We start from the raw sequence: 24,374 nt of genomic DNA, 5'->3' as shown, positions 1-24,374 counted from the left end.
AGAGACAAGGACAACCAAGAAGGAGAAGATCAAGAAAGGCAGGGTTTTTACCTTGCCTCATTGCTATGAAGTGTTAAAGGATGATGAGAAATGGAAGAAGTGTGATGGTTTGGAGGATTTGCATTTGAGCAACAAACGGAAGCGAGCAATTGAGATGAATGATGATGAGGAGGAGGATGATGCATCAAGTGATGACGGCAAGAGAAGCCCCACACCCAACTTGGTTTCATACTCGAAGCCAAAATGACCGGATGGGTGCAAGAAAGACAAAACCGAGAAGAAGAAGAGGAAAGGAGATGATGAGCTCAAAAATGATAATGAAGCTATTGTGAAGGCAAGGGTCGAAGCCAATGAGGTGAGGAAAATGGTAAAGAACCAAGATGCCGTGGCCGAGGAGAGGAGGTTGGCGGCCGAGGAGAGAAGGGTGGCGGCCGAGGAGAGAAAGGTGGCTTTAGAGGAGAGGAAAGTGAGCAACGAGGAGCGAGCTAAGTTGTTGGAATGGGAGAAGCACTTGTTCTTCTTGGACACATCTAACCTCAATGCGGCGCAAAAAGAGTATGTCAATTTTGCCCAACAAGAAGTCTTGATTCAAAAAAGAGCATTGGTTCGTGCAATGGGTGGCGGTGGCCTCGGTGCCATGGGTGGCGGTGGCTTCGGCGCCATGAGTGGCGGTGGCCTCGGCGCCATGGGAGGCATGGGTGCACCTCCGGCCGCCATGGGAGGCATGGGTGCACCTCCGGCCGCCATGGGAGGCATGGATGGCTTTGGAGCACCCTCCGACGCTATGGCCGCCATGGGAGGCATGAGTTTTGCTTCTCTCATGGGAGGCATGGGTGCACCTCCGGTCGCCATGGGTGCAATGTCTTTCGGTGTGCCTTCTCACACACATTTCCATGAAGATGCCGTTGAAAATCTTGCCAATACCGTCAGAGCTTCACATGATGCAGTGCGTGATGCGGTGCGTGATGAGGAGAGGGAGGAAGATTCATCTTCGAAGGCGGAAGAGTCGTCTTCGAAAGATGAGGACAAAGACGAAGACGAGGAAGATGAAGATTGATGTGTCTTTCATGTCTTGAACTTTAGTTTGCATTTGAACTTGGTTGGATGAACTTGTAGGCATGATTTTGAATTTGTGGGCATGAACTTTTATTCATCAACTTATTTGTGTTAAATTTCATATGTTCATTTTTGTCCAAAATACTATATATGCAAAATGCTCGACGAGTCGCGCGCGCTGTATTTTTGCGTTCTGCTGGAGCGGCGCGCGTGCGCTGCATTATAGCGCGGCTGCTGGAGCCAGCGCAGGCGGGCGCGTAAAATCAGCCGCAGCGCGTGCGGTAAACAGGTTTTTTACGCGCGGCGTTTAGCACAGCTGTTGGAGATGCTCTAAAAAGACTAGGCAGCGGGGACGCCGTCCCCGGTCGGGTCTGGGAGGTAGCCGCTGGAGGCGGCTCGATCGGCAGAGGCTCATCGTCGAGCGATCAGCGGCGGGCTGAACCCATCCATCCCAGGCTCCCGACGGCGCTGCGGCGGCCGGGGTCGACGGGCGAGCGGGTCGCTGAGTGGAGTCCCACAACTGGAGGGGGGAATAAGCAGAGTAAGCGCATCCATCGTCCTCGACTAGGATGCCGGCACTAGCTCAGGTTCGTCGTCCTACTGCTCGCTTAATTCCTCCATGCCCACTCTTTGACCAGCAGTAGCTTACTCAACCCATGGAGTAAATTTTTGTTTTCTGAGGGAACCCATGGAGTAGTTTGATTCCTCATGGCTGAATCATTGCCCATGTATCGCCGCCGTTCGAATCGCGTGAGGTCCAGCCTCCATGGTTGGTAGTAGCGCTCACACATCAGTGCATCACTACTCACTCAGAACTACTCCTTCTGTCCCATAATATAAGAGCGGTTTTAGATAACAGCGCACACTTTTCAGATTACAACTCTGGGGCTGCTATGCCAATAGTAATTTAGTCCTGCTTTCTTCAACACATAGCCACTTTATTCTGTAAAAAAATTTGTCATTGTGATAATGCATGGCGTTTTTATGCCTATAACCAGCATCACTGGAACCATATGTGTGCGCTGTCATGTTTCTTACTTAGCAGTCAGTCTATTTTATGTAATTCTTAGCATCCACTTCATATTCTTCTAGTACTGATATTTTTCTCTGAATTCGTAATTTGTTGCAGAGAAGCTGCAACCTGCAGAACGAAGAAAGCGCTGTTGTGTGTTGCGTCCTTGCCAGGTCTGGACATCAAGGTTGGGCAGATCTACCAGATGTCCTGCTTCATTCGATTGTTGCTCTGTTGGGCTCCTTCTCTGACATTCTTGCTTTCGCTGCCACCTGCCGCTCATGGTGTGATGCCCTCTCCTCGTATCCATCGAAATCTACCTTCTCGACGCTCTTCCCGCCTCTCCTCCTCCAACCTGATGTCCCGGTGCGCTCTCCCCGTATGCCGCCAAAGTTTGATGACAAATATCCACGTCGTGTCCTTGATCTAGCCAGCCAACACTTGCGCCTTTGCTCTCAGATTCCCCTAATTAATTTTTCTCGTGTAAGTAACGACCCCAGAGTCCTCTGGGTCGTTTCTGCTTTGTGGGTGCTTCTTATAGCCATCTCATCTTCTCCAGCAACAGGTCATGTCTCATTGTTGATGCGTTTACAGGTGTTAGTGTTTCACCGCCACAGCTACCGGGTGACGAATACACCGTGGTCTACTACGGTGCCCTCACGGCTCCCCTATGGTCACCCAACTCACATCTCCTTGTCACCAATGGATCCCACAGTTTCTTCTGGCGTGTTGCTGGTCATTCTTGGTTGAGGCCTTGTCCTTGCGATGGAACGGTCAAGCAGATCGTGACCTTCAGAGGCCAGATCTTTGGGATGGACTCTGGTAGCATGCTCTTTGCCGTGCATTTGGTACCTCAGATCTGCATACAAAAAATGATAGTAAGTTGGGAGGAAATCATGTCCATCATACGGCATCTTGCCAATGTATGCCGGTGGCGTGTGGGGATATGCTTCTCATGGTCAGTTGTCGGGGATCATTTCCAGCGAGAGGGAATACCTTTGAAGCCTTCCGCCTCGACCAGTCAACTGGGCATCCAAAGTGGGTACAGGTGGAGGAATTGGGGAATTGGGCGATCTTCATCAGCACCGACAAAAGAAGCCAGCCATTATCTTTCATGAATCCGAAGAGGTGGGGAGGAAAGAGCAACCGAGTATACTGCTATTCCCATGATTCTGAACATTGGGCTGCATTTGAGCTGGGCAAGCCCGCCTCCAATCCAGACAACTTTGTTTCAATGAGCCAAGGCAGCATGGTGCAGCCTATGTGGGTTGTCCCCAGCATGTTCTCTCGGTGTCTTTGATGGATGTGCATTCTTTTTATGCATGGCTATATTTGCTAGCTGGAGCAGCTTCTTCTATAAGAATGTGTCAGAATGTATGAAATATGTCCATAGCAAAATCATGTGATCGGTGAAAGGAAATTTGTCGTTGTTATTTTGGCATCACTTGGATGTGTGGTTGGAGTATGGTATCTTGTACTCAGTTTCAGATTTTTATGGCAGTGATGTATTTGACTATGATCTGATGCATGTCATTTGTTTGTCTGTCCCAAACCTGAGCCGACTCCTGTAACCGTTAATTTCAGTTTTTGGGTATTAGTGTTGGTTATAACATTTTCATTTTTGTATTTCACATGTGCTTACATACAAAGGGCTTCATTCTTTAGATTGCATTGAAAGGTAACATATATAGGGACGTGGAGTATCTGCTCAAATGAGCTCGGATGAACAGTAAAATCGAAAAGAAAATAAGAAAAATCTGATTTTTTTGATAAACTTTGATAAATGTTTTAAGTGCTTGTAAATTTTCATTATGAGATGACATTCGTGGAAGGCTTGCAAAAATAAAATAAAATCAATGCTCTAAAAATGCTACCTTCAAAAGCATTTTGGAGCACTGATTTTGTTCTTTTTTTTGCCATGCCTCACAAAAATGTTTTCTCATGATGAAAATTAGCAAACACTTACTCCCTCCGTTCCTAAAGACAACAACAATAACAACAAAGCCTTTAGTCCCAAACAAGTTGGGGTAGGCTAGAGGTGAAACTCATAAGATCTCGCAACCAACTCATGGCTCTGGCACATGGATAGCAAGCTTTCACGCACCCCTGTCCATAGCTAGCTCTTTGGTGATACTCCAATCCTTCAGGTCTCTCTTAACGGACTCCTCCCATGTCAAATTCGGTCTACCCCGCCCTCTCTTGACATTCTTCGCACGCTTTAGTCGTCCGCTATGCACTGGAGCTTTTGGAGGCCTGCGCTGAATATGCCCAAACCATCTCAGACGATGTTGGAGAAGCTTCTCCTCAATTGGTGCTACCCCAACTCTATCTCGTATATCATCATTTCGGACTCGATCCTTCCTCGTGTGGCCACACATCCATTTCAATATACGCATCTCCGCCACACCTAACTGTTGAACATGTCGCCTTTTAGTCGGCCAACACTCCGCGCCATACAATATTGCGGGTCGAACCGCCGTCCTATAGAACTTGCCTTTTAGCTTTTGTGGCACTCTCTTGTCACAGAGAATGCCAGAAGCTTGGCGCCACTTCATCCATCCGGTTTTGATTTGATGGTTCACATCTTCATCAATACCCCCATCCTCCTGCAACATTGACCCCAAATACCGAAAGGTGTCCTTCCAAGGTACCACCTGGCCATCAAGGCTAACCTCCTCCTCCTCACACCTAGTAGTACTGAAACCGCACATCATGTACTCGGTTTTAATTCTACTAAACCTAAACCCTTTCGATTCCAAGGTTTGTCTCCATAACTCTAACTTCCTATTTACCCCCGTCCGACTATCGTCAACTAGCACCACATCATCCGCAAAGAGCATACACCATGGGATATCTCCTTGTATATCCCTTGTGACCTCATCCATCACCAATGCAAAAAGATAAGGGCTCAAAGCTGACCTCTGATGCAGTCCTATCTTAATCGGGAGGTCATCGGTGTCGACATCACTTGTTCGAACACTTGTCACAACATTATCGTACATGTCCTTGATGAGGGTAATGTACTTTGCTGGGACTTTGTGTTTCTCCAAGGCCCACCACATGACATTCCGCGGTATCTTATCATAGGCATTCTCCAAGTCAATGAACACCATATGCAAGTCCTTCTTTTGCTCCCTATATCTCTCCATAAGTTGTCGTACCAAGAAAATGGCTTCCATGGTCGACCTCCCAGGCATGAAACCAAACTGATTTTTGGTCACGCTTGTCATTCTTCTTAAGCGGTGCTCAATGACTCTCTCCCATAGCTTCATTGTATGGCTCATCAGCTTAATTCCACGGTAATTAGTACAACTCTGAACATCCCCCTTGTTCTTGAAGATTGGTACTAATATACTCCGTCTCCATTCTTCTGGCATCTTGTTTGCCCGAAAAATGAGGTTGAAAAGCTTGGTTAGCCATACTATTGCTATGTCCCCGAGACCTTTCCACACCTCAATGGGGATACAATCAGGGCCCATCGCCTTGCCTCCGTTCATCCTTTTTAAAGCCTCCTTCACCTCAGACTCCTGGATTCGCCGCACAAAATGCATGCTGGTCTCATCAAAGGAGTCGTCTAGTTCAATGGTAGAACTCTCATTCTCCCCATTGAACAGCTTGTCGAAGTACTCCCGCCATCTATGCTTAATCTCATCGTCCTTCACCAAGAGTTAGCCTGCTCCGTCCTTGATGCATTTGACTTGGCCAATGTCCCTCGTCTTCCTCTCTCGGATCTTGGCCATCTTATAGATATCCCTTTCACCTTCCTTCGTGCCTAACCGTTGGTAGAGGTCCTCATATGCCCGACCCCTTGCTTCACCAACAGCTCGCTTTGCGGCCTTCTTCGCCATCTTGTACTTCTCTATGTTGTCTGCACTCCTATCCAGGTATAGGCGTCTGAAGCAATCTTTCTTCTCTTTAATCGCCTTCTGGACGTCATCATTCCACCACCAGGTATCCTTATCTTCGCTTCTTCTTCCCCTGGACACTCCAAACTCCTCCGAGGCCACCTTACGAATGCAAGTCGCCATCTTCATCCACACATTGTCCGCATCCCCTCCTTCCTCCCAAGGGCCCTCCTTAATGACCCTCTCCTTGAACACCTGCGCTACCTCCCCCTTAAGCTTCCACCACTTCGTTCTAGCGACTTTGGCACGCTTATCCCGCTGGACACGAATCCGAAAGCGGAAGTCAGCAACCACCAGCTTATGCTGGGGTACAACACTCTCTCCAGGTATCACCTTACAGTCTAGGCACGCACGCCTATCTTCTCTTCTCGAGAGGATGAAATCAATCTGGCTAGAGTGTTGGCCACTACTAAAAGTCACCAGATGTGATTCTCTCTTTCTAAAGAGGGTGTTAGCTACAATCATGTTGTAGGCTAGAGCAAAGCTTAAGACATCTTCTCCTTCTTGATTCCTGATGCCATGGCCAAAGCCCCCATGCGCCCCTTCAAAACCTGTGTTAGATGTACCCACGTGGCCATTGAGGTCTCCTCCTATGAAGAGCTTCTCACCAATCGGTACACTCCTAACCATGTCTTCCAGGCCTTCCCAGAACTCCCTCTTGGTGTTCTCATTATGGCCTACTTGCGGGGCATACGCGCTGATAACATTGAGAACCAAGTCCTCAACTACCAGCTTGACCAAGATAATCCGGTCCCCACGTCTACCACTTCATACTTGAGGCTCTTGTTGATCAAGATGCCTCCGTTCCTAAATATAAGTATTTTTAAAGATACCATTACAAACTACATATGATGTATATAGATATATTTTAGAGTGTGGATTCAATCATTTTGCTCCGTACGTAGTCCATAATGTAAGATCTAAAAAGATTTATATTTACGAACAGAGGAAGTAGAACATTTGTCAAAGTTTACCAAAAAAAAAACAATTCAGATTTTTGATTTTTTTTTTAATTTTATTGTTCATCCGAGCTCATTTGAGCTCTAGCTCAGATAAGGTTATATCATACTTTCGCATATATAAGGTTATATGATATCATCATACTTAGTACATGGCTGGAACTAAGTAAACATATGTGCTGATTAATACTACTAAAGTGAGATCCTGTTGTTACCCAGAGTAAATATGTACATTCGAAAAGTCATGTGAGGCCGAGACGACACCACAACACATGTGATGCATCCGAGACTGCACAACACCGCGACACCACCTATCGCAAGGAGAAGACGAAGGTCATGCGAGGCCGAGATGGTTCCATGACACCTATGTGCCACCGACTAGGTTGCAAGGCACCGCCTAGCAAAGACATAGCAAGGAGCACTCAAACACGAACCACAAGAACAACAAGGATGAAGCCTGCCAGAACGGGAAAGGCATACACCCCCAAGCCACGGCCCTCCCGGGTGACAGGAAGTTGCATCCATGGCCGCCGCAACGAAGCCATGAAGCTCGCCAACCCAACGAACAAGCGCCCACCGAAGCTGATAGTAGGACAAGGGGGACCTCCCCAACCACCCACGGTTGCACCCCATGTGGGGAGCAAGCCGCATCCATGGCTGCCATTTGCACGCCAAGGAACCACCGACCTACGCAACCATAGCAGGCCGACAGACAGGAGAAGAGGTGACCAACAACATTGCCCCGCACCACACCGGGAAGCCCCCGACCACCACCAAGCTCCACAGAGAGTGCCACCCATGTCGTTCACACCAAAGCAAATGGGGGAGCCCGCTACAACAGTGGTGCAGGAACGGAGCAGCCCCAATGGATCCGAGATGGACCCGGCCGGATCCAGCCGCGCGCCCTAGGTGAAATCAGGGGCGAGCCCGACTTTTTCTCCAAAAACTATGAAAACTTCGGAGTGCCTGTAGAGATGAGGCGAGAACCAGCTATCTTAACTGTAACTGTCTTTTGTGAACTTTTTTGCATTTATTTCTGTGATACTGGAATCACACAAGGCCAAAACCAAGCTACAAAGTCTTCCATAATAAATTCAAAAATACTATTTACTTCTACACGTTGCATTTCCCAGGACGCACCATGGAAATCGCAAAGAATTTGCATCCCCTTGCACTTGCACAAATATATGTGATACTCCTGAGGCGATCTAGTATCTCCTCAACCCACTGGCATCAGTATATCCCTGAAAGGAAAAAGCATGTCCCAGAAGTCTATAAATACATGTCGCGGTAAAGATGGTAATACCTTGGAAACAATGTTCTTTTTTTTTGAAGGAAAACAACATTCTAGCACCACAATAATAAATATATGGGCGTTCTTCCCAAGCAAACTTACAGGATCAGATAATTTCTGTTCTACCAGTGAAACTCATGGATATCTACGGACTCTATTCGCCTGATATGACCCTGAAAATGAGTTGCAGAAGGTAAGCTGTAAGCGTCTGTAGCTTTTGCTTAAATTTATTTCACTAAAATGCTCAAATTTGATCTAGTTTGTGAATGGCAGACCCCCCCAACCACCACCTAACTGTCATGTTACTCCATCAGTGATGGCTATGCATGATAGGTGCTCATGTACAACTGAGAAGGGCTTACCAAAGAAATTGCAAACTCTTACTCTCTTAGCATCTTAAATCTCTCCTATGTTACAAATGACGTGGTGTTACAACTTACAAATACAATTATGTTGTGTTAAAGACCGCAAATTCACAATGATGCTGTCAAGTGTCAGCTTGAAACATCACTAGTCAAGTAGTAATCCGCTAGGTGTTCTACCAAAAGAAGTGGATACATAATTATTTCAAGAAAAAAATATAGATAATCATTGTAACTTATTAAAAGTTTAGGGTAATAACCGTACCATAAGGTCAATAATTAGAGCTTGGGCTTCGGCGTTGCTGTTCAGGCAGGTACCAACATGCTGGAATTAAGGAAAAACCGTAGGCATGAATTATCAGAACAGGACAGAGTGTTGCTGGAAATAAAAACAAAATAGCTAATTTTATTTAGGAAAACATTTAGGTGTCCAAATAAATATTTTTTAAAAGTCTACACATGCATACAAATAATACAACAACAACGACAACAAAGCCTTTCAGTCCCAAACAAGTTGGGGTAGGCTATAGTTGAAACTCATAAGATCAAAATCATGTCATGGTTCTGGCACATGACTTGGTTTCTATGTTACATAAATTTGGTAGAGAAACTTTTGAGTGACTCCATTTCTACTAAGTTTCTAGCTATCCTGTGCTCGAATAATTTTGGTACTGCAGAAAAAACAGTAGGCATGTACTTAAACTTGCGTATATATATTAAATATGCCTGGATATCACCACAGGAAACTATAAAAAATCTGAACAAAAAATAAATCTTAAATATCTGAAAGCACCCATCAAATCCCCCTCAGCAGTTCATCTACTGAATTTTTTTTGGCGAGAAGTTCATCTACTGGTTCAAAAAGGACATGCCACAAAACACCGTTTCAACCTCAATCCTTTAAAATGGATGTTTTTTGTTAATTAAGCAACTGAATTTAGGTACTACCCTCATACTTTCAAGTGCTTACCCTTACACATTAGAGGTGCCACCCACTTATACCCTTAATATTCCAATGTGCCAACTCCTCCAAAATGGTAATCCAAAGCTTTCACAGATTGTTCATCAGACAACTTGGTTGGAGATGTTGGAAACCAACAAGAATAAATATCTGCTTAATTTAGCCAACGAAGGTCCTCCTGACCAAGATGAAAGGGACAATCCGGCCAAGTCGTGCAGATGGTGATAAGGAAGCGATATGTCGAAAGTAGCAACAAGTGACCAGTAAGAAGGCGACGGACAATGTCAGGTCACAGAAAAGGCTACAGAAAGGACCGAGAGGCAAAGTCACATCAACAACAATGATAGGGGCACCGAGCTCGATTCAATTGAAAAGACCATGGGAAACCCCCAAAAAAGCGACTAAATGATTTACGGTGAAATGGATGAATTCCCCGCCATGCAGACAGATTCAAAATGAGATGACTTGGATGGAGTCAGATGGATGATGGACACGATGGCAATGGACATAAAGATGCAGCAACAGTGATTATGGACGAACATGCAGCAGAACAGAGAAGAGCAGGCAGAAGTGAAGCAGCACACCAGCACACATATAACCATCCCTACAAACCATTGAGCAAACATGACAGTAGAACCATGGCAAAAATGACCCAGTGCAGAAGAACCTCACCCAGCATCAACATCGCAGCAAGGCCCGACACCCAGTACAAGTGATAGCGTTGCAACTTGCAGTCAGCTCTTCTTCTTGTGTGTGGCAGCGACTGCGACACACCAGCATCAGCAGGACGGTTCCGGAGCTGGTGATGATATATTGATATGCACGGGCTGGCGATGACGCTGGATAAAGAGCAGCAACAAGCTCTGATCTGGGGAAGCTGCCGACGACGGGAAGGGCTACCGCTGCAATGGGCCAAGCCTGCAGGGTAGCTTCTACCACCCAAGGGCGTGCTAATGTAGCCCAGCGACAAGTGGCAGTAGAAGAAGATGAGCCGCCTGTTACCTAGAGGATACCGGGCAGCGCGGTCCAGACGAGTTAGAAAGCCACAACCTGGCATCAACAGATCCGGCCAGAACGGTGATGCAGATGGCCAAACCATGCCTCCAAGTCGACCAGATCAGACGAGGATGGAGATTGACAGCGATAATGAGCTCAAGTCCGAACAAAATCAATGCCAGAAATGGGGAGAGGACAAAGGATACACACCCGGACAGTTTGGCCCGCGAAGACGACCTTGCTGTCGAGGAAGACGAAGACAAGCTGCTGCTACCATAGGGATACGAGAGAAGCTCGCCAAAGGAACACATGGCCACATGAGACAAGAAGGAACGAGCTACCACTACATCTAGATAAAGATCGATGCCGCCACCAGGAGTGGAGATTGCTCCTCCCTGGACCAATGCAGCAGCGACGGAGAGTGGTGGCGCAAGGATACTGGCACAAGGATACTACCTCGTAAGGAACCAATAATTACCTCTAATATTTTGCATATTCCTTTTTGAAAAGCCAACTTAACGTCGACAGGATCAAGATCGCCACTTTCATAATCAACAATAAGATCTTCCATGCATTCAAATGACCTGTACATAGTAAAAAAAATGTCAAAAATTCTTGGATATAATGTCGATTTGTAGATATCTACAGCATTGTTAGCACTTGGCACATAATTCCTTGGCGAGCCAGAATTTATTTAGTTCATGTCCTATATACTGTAGATTCTGATTGCATAGATTTGATCATTGTGACTTCAAACATTCTATTGGTGAATTACGCCATTGACCTTTGATGCTTCACAAGAAACAGGTACGAGCAACTTTTGGTAGAAGTGTCAAAGAACTTTACTTGTTAACACCACTCTGTTCCTTCTGCGCTACCTCAAACTTCCCAAACCAAGGGAAGATAACATATTTGATGTACTCCAAACATGGGTTGCATACTGCTACTTTTGGAGGACAGACAGCCCTGCTTATTTTTCCATTCAAAGCGCACTGCAACATACAGAAGTGCAATTTCAAACAACCTTATTGTACCAAAAAAAAAAAACTGTGGACAGGAGAGCAATGATTGACAACTAGAAAATGCACAAGAAGCAACATCTCTATCTACGTCCTTTTACATGGCAAGATTATCCAAAAAAACCCATGCAAAACTGAACTACTCAACCCATATTTAGAAGCAGGGCAGTGGGTGTGACGGCCTAGGACCCAAGCTAATTAGGGGCCCATATCTCGTGTATTTCGTATAGCATGCACTATAAAATGCAAGCTCAGCCTAGAGTTCATGGGCCCTACTTTGAAGTTTGGCCTAGGGCCCTTCAAATACCAGGTCCGGACCTGTTTAGAAGGACCAAAATTACAGAAGTTAAGAGGCTCCTGTACTGTAAAGAGTTTTCAGGCTCCTGTTAACATAAAATTGACAACCTCGTGATACTGACCTGAAAATTCTAGAATTGAAACAGTCTAAGCAAATTTAGCTTGGAATGCAAAAGTTGTGCCAATAAACGCTAACTTCTCTATTGCTGAATGACTATAACACATACCTCCTTATCGTGCATGAAGATGTTCCATTTTGGTTCCCTCATGTTATAAGGGTCCTTTAGTACAATATAAGGATTATCTACTAAATTAGGTAGTGTATCTGTACTTCAAGTTAAGGATCTATCTCATGAAATAAATATCATCATCCAAGCTCCAAACAACAAAGTACAAACAGAAAGATGCATCATAAACAATCAGGACTGCAAAAGAAGAAAAAAAAAAGCCAGAATCAAGATACTGTGCAACATAATAGTTGGTTTGCTTTCGCTTTTTATGTCTTCACAATACTCTCTGGTTAGCATGACAATTTCTTGCTGATCCATGCTGAAGAGCCATATATCCGCCTGCAACTACAAAACAGAAGGATTTGTGTATTTAATGCAGGATCAAGATTATATACACATAAGCAGGCTGCTCATAAACACAAGCTGTTTGTATCAGGTGCAAATGATTTTCTTTATTCATTAAAATAATTTTTCTATAATGGGATACTGAGATGATCACAAAAAACTATGGTGACCTAAACATTTTCTCAAGATCTAAATTAGAACTTAAAGGCATCTACTCGAAAGAAACAATTGTGATACATTGCCGGTGCCCGGTGTTACAGAAAGGCTACTTCATACCAAAGTGCTAGCTTACATCAAATATTTCAAGCCTACCTTTTTGCTACAAACTCTATCCAGGTTACTTCATATCAAAGTGCTAGCTTACAGTGACTATGTCAAGGGGTGAAATCCTGCCCCTTTTGCTACCAACTCTGTTCGGGTTCATTTCAGTTCAGAAGAAGACAGATACATGGTCTCTGAACTAAAACCACGTCAGTTATTTTGGAACGGAGGGAGTATTTGTGTTGTGTTCACTACCTGAACAAACAAGAACTGGTCTAGCTTTTAAAATCTCTACTGTTAAAGTAGCCGCACAAGTAGAAGTGTCCATGAAGGGTGCTCAGTCTCATGTCTGTCCTATTCATGTAACATAATAATAATATGTAGTCCCCTACAGTATATTAGAACTAGTATATGTTTGTATTTCTTCAGTTATGATGGGACCTTTGTTTTCCTCAGTTGACTGCAAAATTCAGTTTTTGTATAAGCCATGACTCTACTTAGAGCCAACAAAGCAACAAAGGTTGAAAAACGAAAGGTGCCTAGCAAAAATGGAAGCTAACGAAGTAAAGTAATCTTTGTTTGACAGGACATGGTGAATTTATTACTAAGGAAACCAACCTTCGGACATAATATAGCAGCAACTTGCATGCATGGGTAAAATATCACAGCAGCAGGCAGTCGCGCGTCATATGGGGCTGTTTCCGTGCAACAGCTGCTCATTAAACAATAAATTGGCTTGCTTGTTACAAGAACGAGAAACTATCTGGCAACACAATGTTCAAGGGTTTGAAAGTGAAAAAGGACCAAAAATTAGCATAAAAAGTGGATACCTTGCCATTCTTTTTAGAGTGCATTTTCTGGACACATCCAGGGCAAGTGGCCAGTAATCAGATGCATGCCTTTCCAACACATCTGAGAACCATACAAGCTCTACTCTGTCAAGATCCATGCCAGCTGCTTTCCACATCTCAATATTGTAGCAGCCAATTTTCCTTATTACATATTTATTGCTGCAAATCCTATGGTTCCGTTGGGCAAACCAATCTGCTATCAATATTTTAACTATGTAACCAGCTTTGACCATCTTGTTGACATAAATTGTTTTCAGAAGCCCCTGAAAGATAGAGCAGATAACAGGCTAAATCAAGCTGGACTGCAGTGAGAATGAACATGGGCAGACAAGAGAAGAGAGGTGCGTGGTGTCTGCAGTGAGACGACAAAGTTCAGTATAGCTCAAACCGGGACCATCCTTGTTTGTCGATAACAGGCATACGATAATGTAAATGCAGATTTTTTATTTTTATTTTGTAGCTATACCTGGGTTATGTCCATCCAGGGGGTTGGCTCAAACCAAACGTAGCAAATGGGAGCATTCTTCTTCTGGAGCAGGAGCCGGAATTCATCCGCATAGACGCACTGATCCCCGATGCTCCTCAGGGCCGCGATCCTCTCATAGCAACTCGACTCCATTGAGTCCCTACAAAAGTACATGATAAATTCACATGTGACATTCCCACAGGCCACAGCTTTATGAAAGAGACATTGCAATCCATTATCCATGTCAAGTCCAACCTGTCGATGCTGGCAGCCACATCAGCCCAGCTATCCATGGTGGGAGTCTCGGAGGTTTGCTCCGTAGAGTTCGTCTCCAGCATACGTTGTTGCCTAGAGCGACATCAGAAGACGACGATAAATAAACAGATTATTAGTACAGTTTTGCTGTTTTGGGTTTGTAAGGAGGGCTTGAGATTCTAAGGGGGCATGAAGCGGATTGAAGTACCTCGCCATTCGGGTGGCAAAACCGAGGCGGAGACGGGGCCGCGAGTTGGGAGGCATCGGCGGAGGAGCCGGGAGTTGAGGAGCCGCAGGCGATCGCCGGATGAGCCGGCAGAGGGTGTGGAGGCTAGGTCTCCCTGGCACCCGCGATGGCGCGCAGATGGCAGCTGCGCAGGTGCTCCGGCGAGGGGAAGACGAGGAACGGCCGCGACGGAGGGCGGCGGTAGCAGAGCTAGCGGCTGCGGCGGCGCTAAGGGAGAAGAGAACCAAGGGGCAATTGGGGGCTAGCGGCAGGGTCGGGGCCGACCCGTCGCATAGCAATCGCTGGGCATGGACAGCCCGGCCCAACGAGCTGACCCGAGAAAACATATTTTGGGCCGGGCTAGGGCTTTTCAGATCTTTGATAGCTGGGCCTGGCCCGTGCGCCGCGCGCTCGCTTGGATCGATCGATCGATGCCCAGACCAAAAAAGCTGGCCGTCACGCAAAAACACACTCGAGCGACCGTTCGCTCGTTAGCAGCGTCAAAAAGACGCGAGACCGTTGCGGGCAGGCTTTCAACCCTCCCGCCTCCCGCCTCCCGCTTCCTTCCCCAACCCCCAAACTCGCTCATCCTCCCCCGGCCCGTGGTTCCCCAAATCCGGCTAGGGTTCCCGCGCGCCATGGCGGGCTCAGGTGGCGACGAGCAGGCGGTCGAGCTATACGTGCAGGCGCTGCTTGGAGACGGCACCGCCACTCGGGAGATCCGCCTCGTCCCCGCATGGGAGCCTTTTGGCCACCTAGCGCCAGCGGTGGCGTTCGACGGGGCTTCGGCCTCCCAGGCGGTGGGGGGCGACGGGGCTTCGGCCTCCCAGGCGGTGGGGGGCGACGGGGCTTCGGCCTCCCAGGCGGTGGCGCTCGACGGGGCTTCGGCCTCCCAGGCGGTGGGGGTCGACGGGGCTTCGGCCTCCCAGGCGGTGGGGGGCGACGGGGCTTCGGCCTCCCAGGCGGTGGCGCTCGACGGGGCTTCGGCCTCCCAGGCGGTGGGGGTCGACGGGGTTTCGGCCTCCCAGGCGGTGGGGGGCGACGGGGCTTCGGCCTCCCAGGCGGTGGCGCTCGACGGGGCTTCGGCCTCCCAGGCGGTGGGGGTCGACGGGGCTTCGGCCTCCCAGGCGGTGGGGGGCGACGGGGCTTCGGCCTCCCAGGCGGTGGCGCTCGACGGGGCTTCGGCCTCCCAGGCGGTGGGGGTCGACGGGGCTTCGGCCTCCCAGGCGGCGCCGACGGTCGGAGGCGCAGCCGACGGGGGAGGACTCGACCCTCTTCCAGCGGTGGAGAGGATGAACCTCATTGTTTTAGTGGCCTCTGTTTTGGTGAACGGCTACGGTATCTTCTTCTTTTTGACTGTCTTTGACTCTTGAGGCATACTATATGCCTTGGTACTTTCTGCTTAATTTACTACTAGTATCTACTATGTCTTCGCCTCAGTCACGATATCATGGATAATGCATCTTTGTTGGTTTTGGCTGTTCAATATATTATCTCATGAATCATGGAACCAGTGTTGCTGCTTGATATATTCAAGGGTTTTCTAGAAAAGGATTGCAAGAACCCAGGAATCTTCCAAAAGCAGGGAGCTCACCATTGGCTCTATCAGATAAGTGTCTCATACTCCCTCCGTCCGGGAAAAGTTGTCCACAGCGTAGTGTAATGTCAATTTTTCAAAAACACCCTTATAACTTCAAATTTGTTACAAACAGGTCACCATACAGGTCGCGTCTTCTTCCTTCTTCCTCCGCCCGTCGCCGGCGCGCGTCGCCAAGGCCAGTCGTCAGCCCAAGACCTGCGCCGCCCAATTGCTTGCTCCGTTGCCGCACAGGACGTGCTCCTCCGCGGCCCAGGACCCGCGCCGCCCTGCTTGCTCCTTCGCCGCCAAGGACCTGCGCCGCCCTGCTTGCTCCGTCACCGCACAAGACGTGCTCCTCCGCCGCCCAGGACCTGCGTCGACGATATCCCCTCCTTCCTCGCAGGGCCTGCGCCGCCGCCGGCCAGGACCCGCGCGCGCCTGGGTCTCGAGCGCCTGGACCACGAGCTCCCTCAAGCTCATCCTCAAGCTCTTTTGCAATCCTGGACCTCAAGCTGGAGCCCCTTCTGCTGCTTCTCCGCAACTTGCTGCTCCTCCCCTGCTCGTGCTGCCGCCCGGAGATCCCCTTCTCGTGTGCTGCCGCTTGAGGTCCCCTACTCATGCTGCTGCTGGTGAGAACAAGTACAGGGTTCTGTAATTTGTTCATCTCCAGTGCCTTGCTTGCTTGCTCTGTAATTTAAAACATAACTGATCTGTGTACATTGCTTGCTTGCTTGCTCTGTAATTTGAAAAAATTCAGTTAACATTGATGTTGATTTCTGATGGACCAATCTTTAGTACTGCCAAAAAAATGTTATAGAGGGGCAGAACCATTCATGGCAGTAAAAAATAAGTCATGGGCAGAATCATGAGATGATGAGAAAGGTTATAGAGGTCAGAATCATTGACAAAAGAAGGAAAATATCATGTACTAAATTACAGCAAATTCAGGCTAGATTTAGCCAAATTGGAAACATTATTTGGAATTCTTCTTCTTCTACTCTTGCTAGCAGTGAGCAGTGAGATGGGAAGACAGATTATCTTCTTAGTTGAAACCATTTTATTCACATAGTCCTAAAATTTATAAGCTGAAAATACAAGCTTCTTCTACTAATTCTTTGAACTTTGATTAGTCCTAGTCTGAACATGTCACAACATTTCTGTCAAAATCTCAGACTTGACAATAAATCTCAGATTATTTAGGAACACACTATTAACTGAATTTACACTAAGATTTCTTGTTAACCTAATTTACACTAAGATTTCTCGCTCCATTACATAATTCTGATTGTTAACTGAATTTATAGAATAATAATTTCATTTGCATAATTACAGTGAAGTTTCAGTAACTACAGTAACTGAATTTATAGTAAGATTTCTCACTCCATTACTCTACTATTAACTGTATTATTCTGCTGTTAACAATCAGAATTGACACTATATTATTCAGTCAAGTTGATGTTCAGATCCTGTCATTTTGTTCCAAAACCTGTCAATTTCTGTCAGGTTTTGATCTGTCAAGTTGATGTTCAGTCAAGTTGATGTCAAACTTGACACATAAATAAAATTTGACATCAATGAAATTTAGACAGTGAATACAGTTTGGACAGTACTCCACTGTCATATTTTCAGTGAGTAAAATTCAGTTTTGACAAATTGAAGCCTACTCTATTCTATAGAAAATGTTGTAGAGGATGTTATTAACTTTTCTGATGTTGTAGAGGGAGTAATAGATATTCATAGTTCTATAACTACTGCCATGGTCTACTAACAGAAGATAATTTCAATATTCAAAATGTGTACCTGCACTAGTTGTCAACAAGAAATACAGTAAAAGTTGAGATGTACTCATGGACCCTGCTTTTGTTTGCTTTTTAATTCCTGCCCTGGTCCCTGCAAAAAAGAGAGATGTAGTAGGACCTGTAGTTGCTTATGAACAAGGAGTACTTTTAATATCTACTTTTCTCTTTCTTGGTTTCTCTGCTTTTTGTCTAGGATTCTTCATGGTTTTCTTGTTATGATTATATGCTCACCATTCATCTTTTGTATACTCTTGTTATGAGATTAGATAGGAGCACACAACTATGGATTTTAATTTGATGCCGGAAGAGGAGGACGAAGCTCAAGAAGAAGAACAAGCTCAGTAGGGTGATGCTATTGATTTGAACTTGATGCCGGAAGATGAGGACGAAGCTCAACAAGAAGAACAAGCTCAACAGGGTGATGCTATTGATTTGAACTTGATGCCGGAAGATGAGGATGAAGACATTGAATTGAATTGGTTTCCTGAGGAGGAAGAAGCTGAAGAGGCACAAGGAGATGCAGAATTGGAAGAAGCTCAAGAGGCACAAGGAGATGCAGAATTGGAAGAAGCTCAAGAGGCACAAGGAGATGCAGAATTGGAAGAAGCTCAAGAGGCACAAGAAGATGCAGAATTGGAAGAAGCTGATGCACATGGCAATCCAAGAGGCAAGGACTTGACAGACAAGGAGAGACATGGTGTTTACTTTGCTCTGCGAGTAATCGAGCTTAGAGATGGACAGTTTCACGTGTATGACAAGGTGCTCATTGCGACGATGCTGAATGTTCACCTGCGAACAGTTACAAGAATATGGAATCTAGCCAAACGACAACTTGCAGCAGGCCAAGAAGTTGATGTTTCAAGCAAGAAGAACAAAAGTGGTAGGAAGAGAAAAGAACTAGATCTGTCGAGAACAGCCACAATCCCCTTGAACAAAAGAAGAACAATCCGGTCTCTAGCAAGGTGTTTAGGTGTGCCCCGATCAACCCTACATGACAGATTTCAATTGCAAGAGCTGAAACGCATCACAAGCACCATCAAACCCACCCTCAAGCCACAGAACAAGATAGCGAGACTAAAGTTCTGCCTATCCATGATGGATGAAAGATGGATATCAAGTCCTTGGCCCAGTTTCAAGCCAATGACAAATATGGTCCACATCGACGGGAAATGGTATGACATGACCCGAGTGAAGAGTAGCTACTACGTACTGCCTGAAGAAGAAGAACCAAACCGAACTGTGCACAATACTCATAGCATTGGGAAGGTAATGTTGCAAATAGGCAAAAACCTACTACACCTACATTGTACCCATGGGCATTTTTCAAAAATTGTGATGTTTTCAAACATCAGAAATTTATTTGCAATAGTAATTCCGATCCTTTAATTTTGTATGGGAGCTACAGCCAAGAGTAATTTGACGGAGTAAGAGAACCCAGTACACTGTGTACTCCAAATTTTCTACTCCTGTCAGTCCAACAACGCAAAGTTCAATTTTCCTTGCAAAATTCAGTTAACATGTTAACAAGATCAGTTAACCGCGCAACCAAGAAAAGGCTTGCCAAAGAATAAGAAAATGCTACTGATACCCTGGACTTAGTAGACTAGTGAATACCCTTACCAATAAATCTCAGGTTCATCAAGAAAAATTCCTGGAAGTAGGATGATAAAATGTGTGGTTCTGAACTCGAAAATTATTCAGGTGTGGTTATGTCCCTTTTTTCAGTTATAGCAGAACTTGAATCTAGCAGTCTGAAGAATTTTGAAACAATGACAGAAGACTTGATTGCAGTCTGAAACAATGACTAGATTACTTGCCACATCATGAAACAAATGGCCTAGTGAGATTTGTCTACCAGGTTTTGCTAACTGAAGAAACAAGTGTGATCCTCGCAGTCTTAAGCAAATGTCAGAAGCAGCAAATTTCAGTAAAAAAATCAGTTTTGACACATAAATTATGGAGGGGAATTGAAGGAGGGAGGCTTAACCTGCCAAGAAGACGCCACCGCCGTCGTCGAGCTCGCAGTACAGTATGTGCAGGGATGGTGGAGCTCGCAGTACAGAAGACGTCTCCGCCGACGTCGAGCTCGCCATCAAGCTTGCTGTCGTCGGGCTCGTCGGTTACGTCTCCTGCCGTCTGGCCTCGCAGCCACCATATCAGCCTTGCCGACGCCGGATCTGAAGCAGCCGGAGCAGAGCACGGCGGTCACTAGGGAAGCTAGGGGAGGAAGGCAAGCTGGAGCTGCGCGAGCAGGAGAGAGCCGCGGAGGAGGCAGTTACGGCGGCGGCAAGCTGTGGCGGTGGTGGAGCAGGGCAGCTGCGGCTTCTGTCGGAGGAGGTCGGAAAAATCGATGCTTCTCCTCGCCGGGGAAGCAACGCGGCGGAGGAGGAGGGGAGCAAGGAGGGGGAGCAGAGCAGGGATCTTCTTGCGCGGGGAATCTCCGGCGACGCCAGCAACAGCTTCTTGGGAGCCGAGCAGAGGGCTCCGGCAAGGGAGGAGACAAGCAGGGGAACCGGCGGGGAGAGGAGCGGAGGTGGGGGAGTGCGTCGTTTGTCGGGAATACACCGAGGAGGTTTTCGTAAAATTGCCACGAAGACAACTTTTCCCGGACGGAGGGAGTAGGAACCAGCCAAGAGCTCCCTCACGCACACTCGCCCACAGAAACATTGGGACGCAGTCACACAGGACATAGGAGAAGAGTACCAGAAATTGTATGTACATGGGGCCATTAGTAGTCCACTTATGCTGAGTTTGTCTTCCCATCATTGGTTTGGACATAGGTAGTCTATGCATTTCTGCACAAGCAGATCCAAACCCATCCGGCCTGGGGCTCTTATCCTGTGGATTATGTTTGATACCATGCCAAATTTCTTCTTCAGTAAAGGGTCACATAGGCCGAACAAAGTTCATGCTGACGGAATAACGTTTGAGGCAGGTCAATATCCTTGGAAGTGCTCTAATGTTGTCTATCTCAAAATTGATGCAGCTTCTACATCAAAGTGGATATCTACGTGGTCATACTCATTGAATGCAGATTTTAGCGAGGAAGAACTCAATTTTTTTGGCCATGTTCGGCAAGATCTGCCATTTCCTCCATTTCAAATTAGTTTCCAAAGAAGCTACAGCTCTCGTGCAAAAATAGGTAACCTTACACCATGAACACTTGTATTGGCATTAAATAAATATATTGGCACTTCAATTAGCTAATCCACTTTCTGTTTGTCTCCCTCTCTCTCTCTCTCTCTCTCTCTCTCTCTCTCTCTGCAGGAACTGGGTCAGAAGGCACGGTGCATAAATGTCACTACCTTTTCATGGGTGCAAAATTCTCCGCTGTTAAGGAAATCTCTCAAACTCTTCAGTCTCTCAGGGATCCGGGTCAGAAAAACTGTGAACCTAGGTTAGCTGATTATCTTTGAACTAGTGCTTATTTCGTTATTTCTGTCTTTCACTACTTCCATTTGCCAAATTATTTGCATGTAAGGTTGTCATTATTTTGTTCTTAACAAGGTTTTTATAAGCTAGGCACTGAGCGAGATTTTGCCTTTGCCTAGTGCAATGAGTGCCTAAGCGGTGCCTAGGCACAGTTAGGCGTTTTGTGCGGACAGGGAACGCCGAATATCTAGATTTGTGTTTTCAAAACATAAAACGCATATATAAGCTTATAATAGCAGTTTTCAAGGAAAAGTAGCAGAATTTGTGTACACTTACACTGACGACCAACAACAGCAGTCAAACTTGGCAGCAGCAGAGCAGGCAGCAACATAGCTAGCAATAGAGCACAGCCACACACTTCGGTAGTTCACTAATAACAAATCGACAGCACCACAGAGCAACAAGCAAGTAGCAGAATAAATGGAGAGAAGCTTGTTTTTTCTCCGCCTAGTTTTTCATTGGTTCTTAATATCATTCGATGTAATTATGAATGATAGTTATAAATAAATAGCTAGAATGCAGTATTCTCCGTCATGCCATTTGAAATAAGATTGTAGCTTTTGTGTCTGTTTTCTTGCATGCAGCGAGGTAAAAATAATGTCCCTACTGAATCATGTTGGCATTGTGCGGTTCTATCAAGCCTGGGCTGAAAGAGAGTCGATTTTCATTGGAATGAAGCTATGTCAGAGGTACTTTTCCGAATTTAAGTAAATGCAATGTTGCCATGTTGGTTAGAAACCTCAGTGTTCATATAATATGTCTTCATTGCTCATTAGGACGCTCCGGGCATGTCTAAATGAAACTTCTGAAGGTATCATGGAAAATGGAAGGTTTATCTGTCAGCAACTAGCAAAGGCTGTAGAATTCATGCATGACAAAGGTGTGGTCCATAGAGACATCAAGCCTGGCAATGTGTTGTTAGATGGACTGCTTGTTAGGCTTGCAGATTATGGACTTGGTAAGATGTCAATGCTGTTTTGTATTGTTATTTATAACGTGCAAGTCCCTTAAAAAAGTGCTGATTCTTTTCTTCATTTTTAGCTGTAAGAAAAAAAGCAAATCAAAGTGATTTTTCTGGTGGCTGTTATGGTAGTCTACCTTACAGAGCTCCTGAAATAGTGAGTATCTACCATCGCCACAACGAAAAGGTTAGTCAAATAATATCATTTAAGTGTAAAATTCAAATGTTATATAAATATTTCTTATGTACATCCTCTTTATTTTGTGGCTGCTGTGGTTTTGACTTGCAATCTGTTTGATCTTTATATTAAGTTTTATATGGCTTATAGATTCCATCTAGATGGGCTGAGTAGGTATTTTCTTTTGTAGATGTGTATAATAATAACCCTGTACCCTTTTGAAGCATGCACCAATGTGGCTATGCCATGTCAACATCAAAGAATTAGCAAAAACTTCGAGTCTATATGCCACATCAAGGGTGAGACGGAACACAACAGTCTAGCTGGATCTGACCAAGTACCACTGACAACCTACTAAATTTGATTATTAGTTTACCACAGTGCTTAACAACTGAAAATTCCCTGACCTGACTGAACTAACTAATGGCACTGCATTCTCATTCAGCCTTTACTCCCCTGCTTGTTGCTAACGATACGCGAAGCAACTATAAAATACAAGCAGGTCCATTGCTTATTGCTCTCAGTGCACATGCCACCTCCTGCAGGCGCACTCAAGATTTGGCATTCCTTTTTTTAGGAGTAACTTTGACATTTTTCCTTAGCTCTCCAGATAACGTACATAAATAAAATCTCTTGTGAACCCACATGAAGCAAATAATCTGTTGTGCTACTTTCACTAGTTTGTTTTCAAAACGGGCCGTGTTGCCTTTTTGGCAAAATGCACAACAAAATTTTGCTGAATGGAACCTATGAATATAGGTTGTCCACATTACTGCTTTTGACGTTGAAACATGCTGGGGAGTGAAGCTGAACCGATATGCAGTGCCGTTAGTCTGTTCAGTAGCCCGGTTAATGTTTTAAGTTTCATGCACTGTGGTAAACAAATAATCAATGATCTAGTGTCAGTCCAAGCCAATAACCCTCCTACACTATTTTGGCAACAGGACAACTTCTTTCTTTAACATATTCATTTTCTTGACACAAGTCTGTTAACCGTTTCTTGCCGATTCTTTTTCAGAAGTTTGTTCCTAGTAAGGGTATCAGTATAATGGGCTAGCCATGGAAATAGTTCTTACTTCCTCTGTTTCAAATTATAAGATGTTTTGGTAGGCTAAAGTCTAAAAAATGTCTTATAATTTGGGACGGAGGTAGTACATTTCTACTGCTATTCAGCTTGGCATCTTAGACTAGTTCTTACATGTCAATCTTGCTGTGACTCATGCTTTCTATTTGTATGGTTTTGACCTCAATTATGAATTATCTGACTGCTGTTATAGTTGATTACCGATTAAAGTATTGCATGGGCTTATCCTCAGTTTTATTCTGCACACCATGCTATTGTTCATTATTTAGCTGCTGCTGTAGTTGACCATGGGTTAAAGTACTGCATCTTCTTGTCTTTTTTTTTTGAAAAGGGGGATTCCCCGGCCTCTGCATCAGAAAGATGCATACGGCCATCTTATTACCCAAATAGATAAGTATCTACATGGTTCGAAAGGTCGCCAAAAGTAATAAAAAAGTACAGAAAGCTCACACAGAGCCTAAAAAAAGGCTAGAAACACCCACTAGCCAAGACAAGATGCCACAACCGGCCGGCCCAAAGTAGATAGGGAAACTAAATATCTATCTTATTACATGACCGCCATCCAAACCGGTTGAAGATATCCCGAGCTACCATCTCCCAGCGGAAAGACCCAGTAACCAAATGCTCCCTGGCCGCCGTCTGGGTGAGTAGCGACCACGAACGGATCAGTGCCGTAGATCGGAAAATGACCTGCAAAAAATGTATACATGATAATCTGTTAAAGACCAAATCATTTCTGCAGGTCCAGAGAGTCCACAGCAAAGCACAAACTCCAACCCTAGTTTATTTTCACACCATGTTCTTGTTTATGGGCTTCCTGTACACTATGAAAATTCCATTCTTGTA

General features: G+C 45.5%; 1 protein-coding gene, 1 long non-coding RNA gene and 1 pseudogene across 8 annotated transcripts; 1 reads left to right on the top strand and 2 right to left on the bottom strand.

The window, feature by feature from the left end:
• The first annotated feature begins 364 nt into the window (after positions 1–364).
• LOC147992091 (uncharacterized) lies at positions 365–3,639 on the top strand (annotated as a pseudogene).
• Positions 3,640–7,927: 4,288 nt separating this feature from the next.
• Positions 7,928–14,777, bottom strand: LOC125526676 (tyrosine--tRNA ligase 1, cytoplasmic). 6 transcript variants are annotated; one of them, XR_015608050.1, is made up of 15 exons: positions 14,478–14,776; positions 14,270–14,362; positions 14,015–14,174; positions 13,528–13,811; positions 13,316–13,409; positions 12,325–12,436; positions 12,089–12,186; positions 11,392–11,537; positions 11,024–11,129; positions 10,756–10,940; positions 10,222–10,599; positions 9,559–9,850; positions 8,854–8,913; positions 8,329–8,399; positions 7,928–8,176 (listed from the first exon to the last, which is right to left on the bottom strand). XR_015608050.1 is itself a non-coding variant. In XM_087527723.1 (12 exons), exons 1-11 carry the CDS (start codon positions 14,531–14,533, stop codon positions 8,349–8,351), a joined length of 1,260 nt encoding a protein of 419 aa, XP_087383849.1. In that variant the 5' UTR covers positions 14,534–14,776; the 3' UTR covers positions 7,928–8,176; positions 8,329–8,348. The 6 variants fall into 6 exon arrangements, 2 of the variants coding, with proteins under 2 accessions (XP_087383849.1, XP_048547276.2); XR_015608047.1 differs by having other exon boundaries at positions 10,222–10,940; positions 14,478–14,777; XR_015608048.1 differs by having other exon boundaries at positions 9,559–9,727; positions 10,222–10,940; positions 14,478–14,777.
• Positions 14,778–16,150: 1,373 nt separating this feature from the next.
• On the bottom strand, positions 16,151–18,126 carry LOC147992090 (uncharacterized). 2 transcript variants are annotated; one of them, XR_015615026.1, is made up of 2 exons: positions 17,875–18,126; positions 16,151–16,871 (listed from the first exon to the last, which is right to left on the bottom strand). It is a non-coding gene; the product is annotated as an uncharacterized LOC147992090 (long non-coding RNA). The 2 variants fall into 2 exon arrangements; XR_015615027.1 differs by having other exon boundaries at positions 16,151–16,810.
• Positions 18,127–24,374: the final 6,248 nt, after the last annotated feature.

This window comes from Triticum urartu, chromosome 1A (genome assembly GCF_056163025.1).
Source record: "Triticum urartu cultivar PI428250 chromosome 1A, HENAU_Tu73, whole genome shotgun sequence".
In the NCBI taxonomy this organism is placed as follows: Eukaryota; Viridiplantae; Streptophyta; class Magnoliopsida; order Poales; family Poaceae; genus Triticum; species Triticum urartu.
This window is presented reverse-complemented; position numbering and strand designations above follow the sequence as displayed.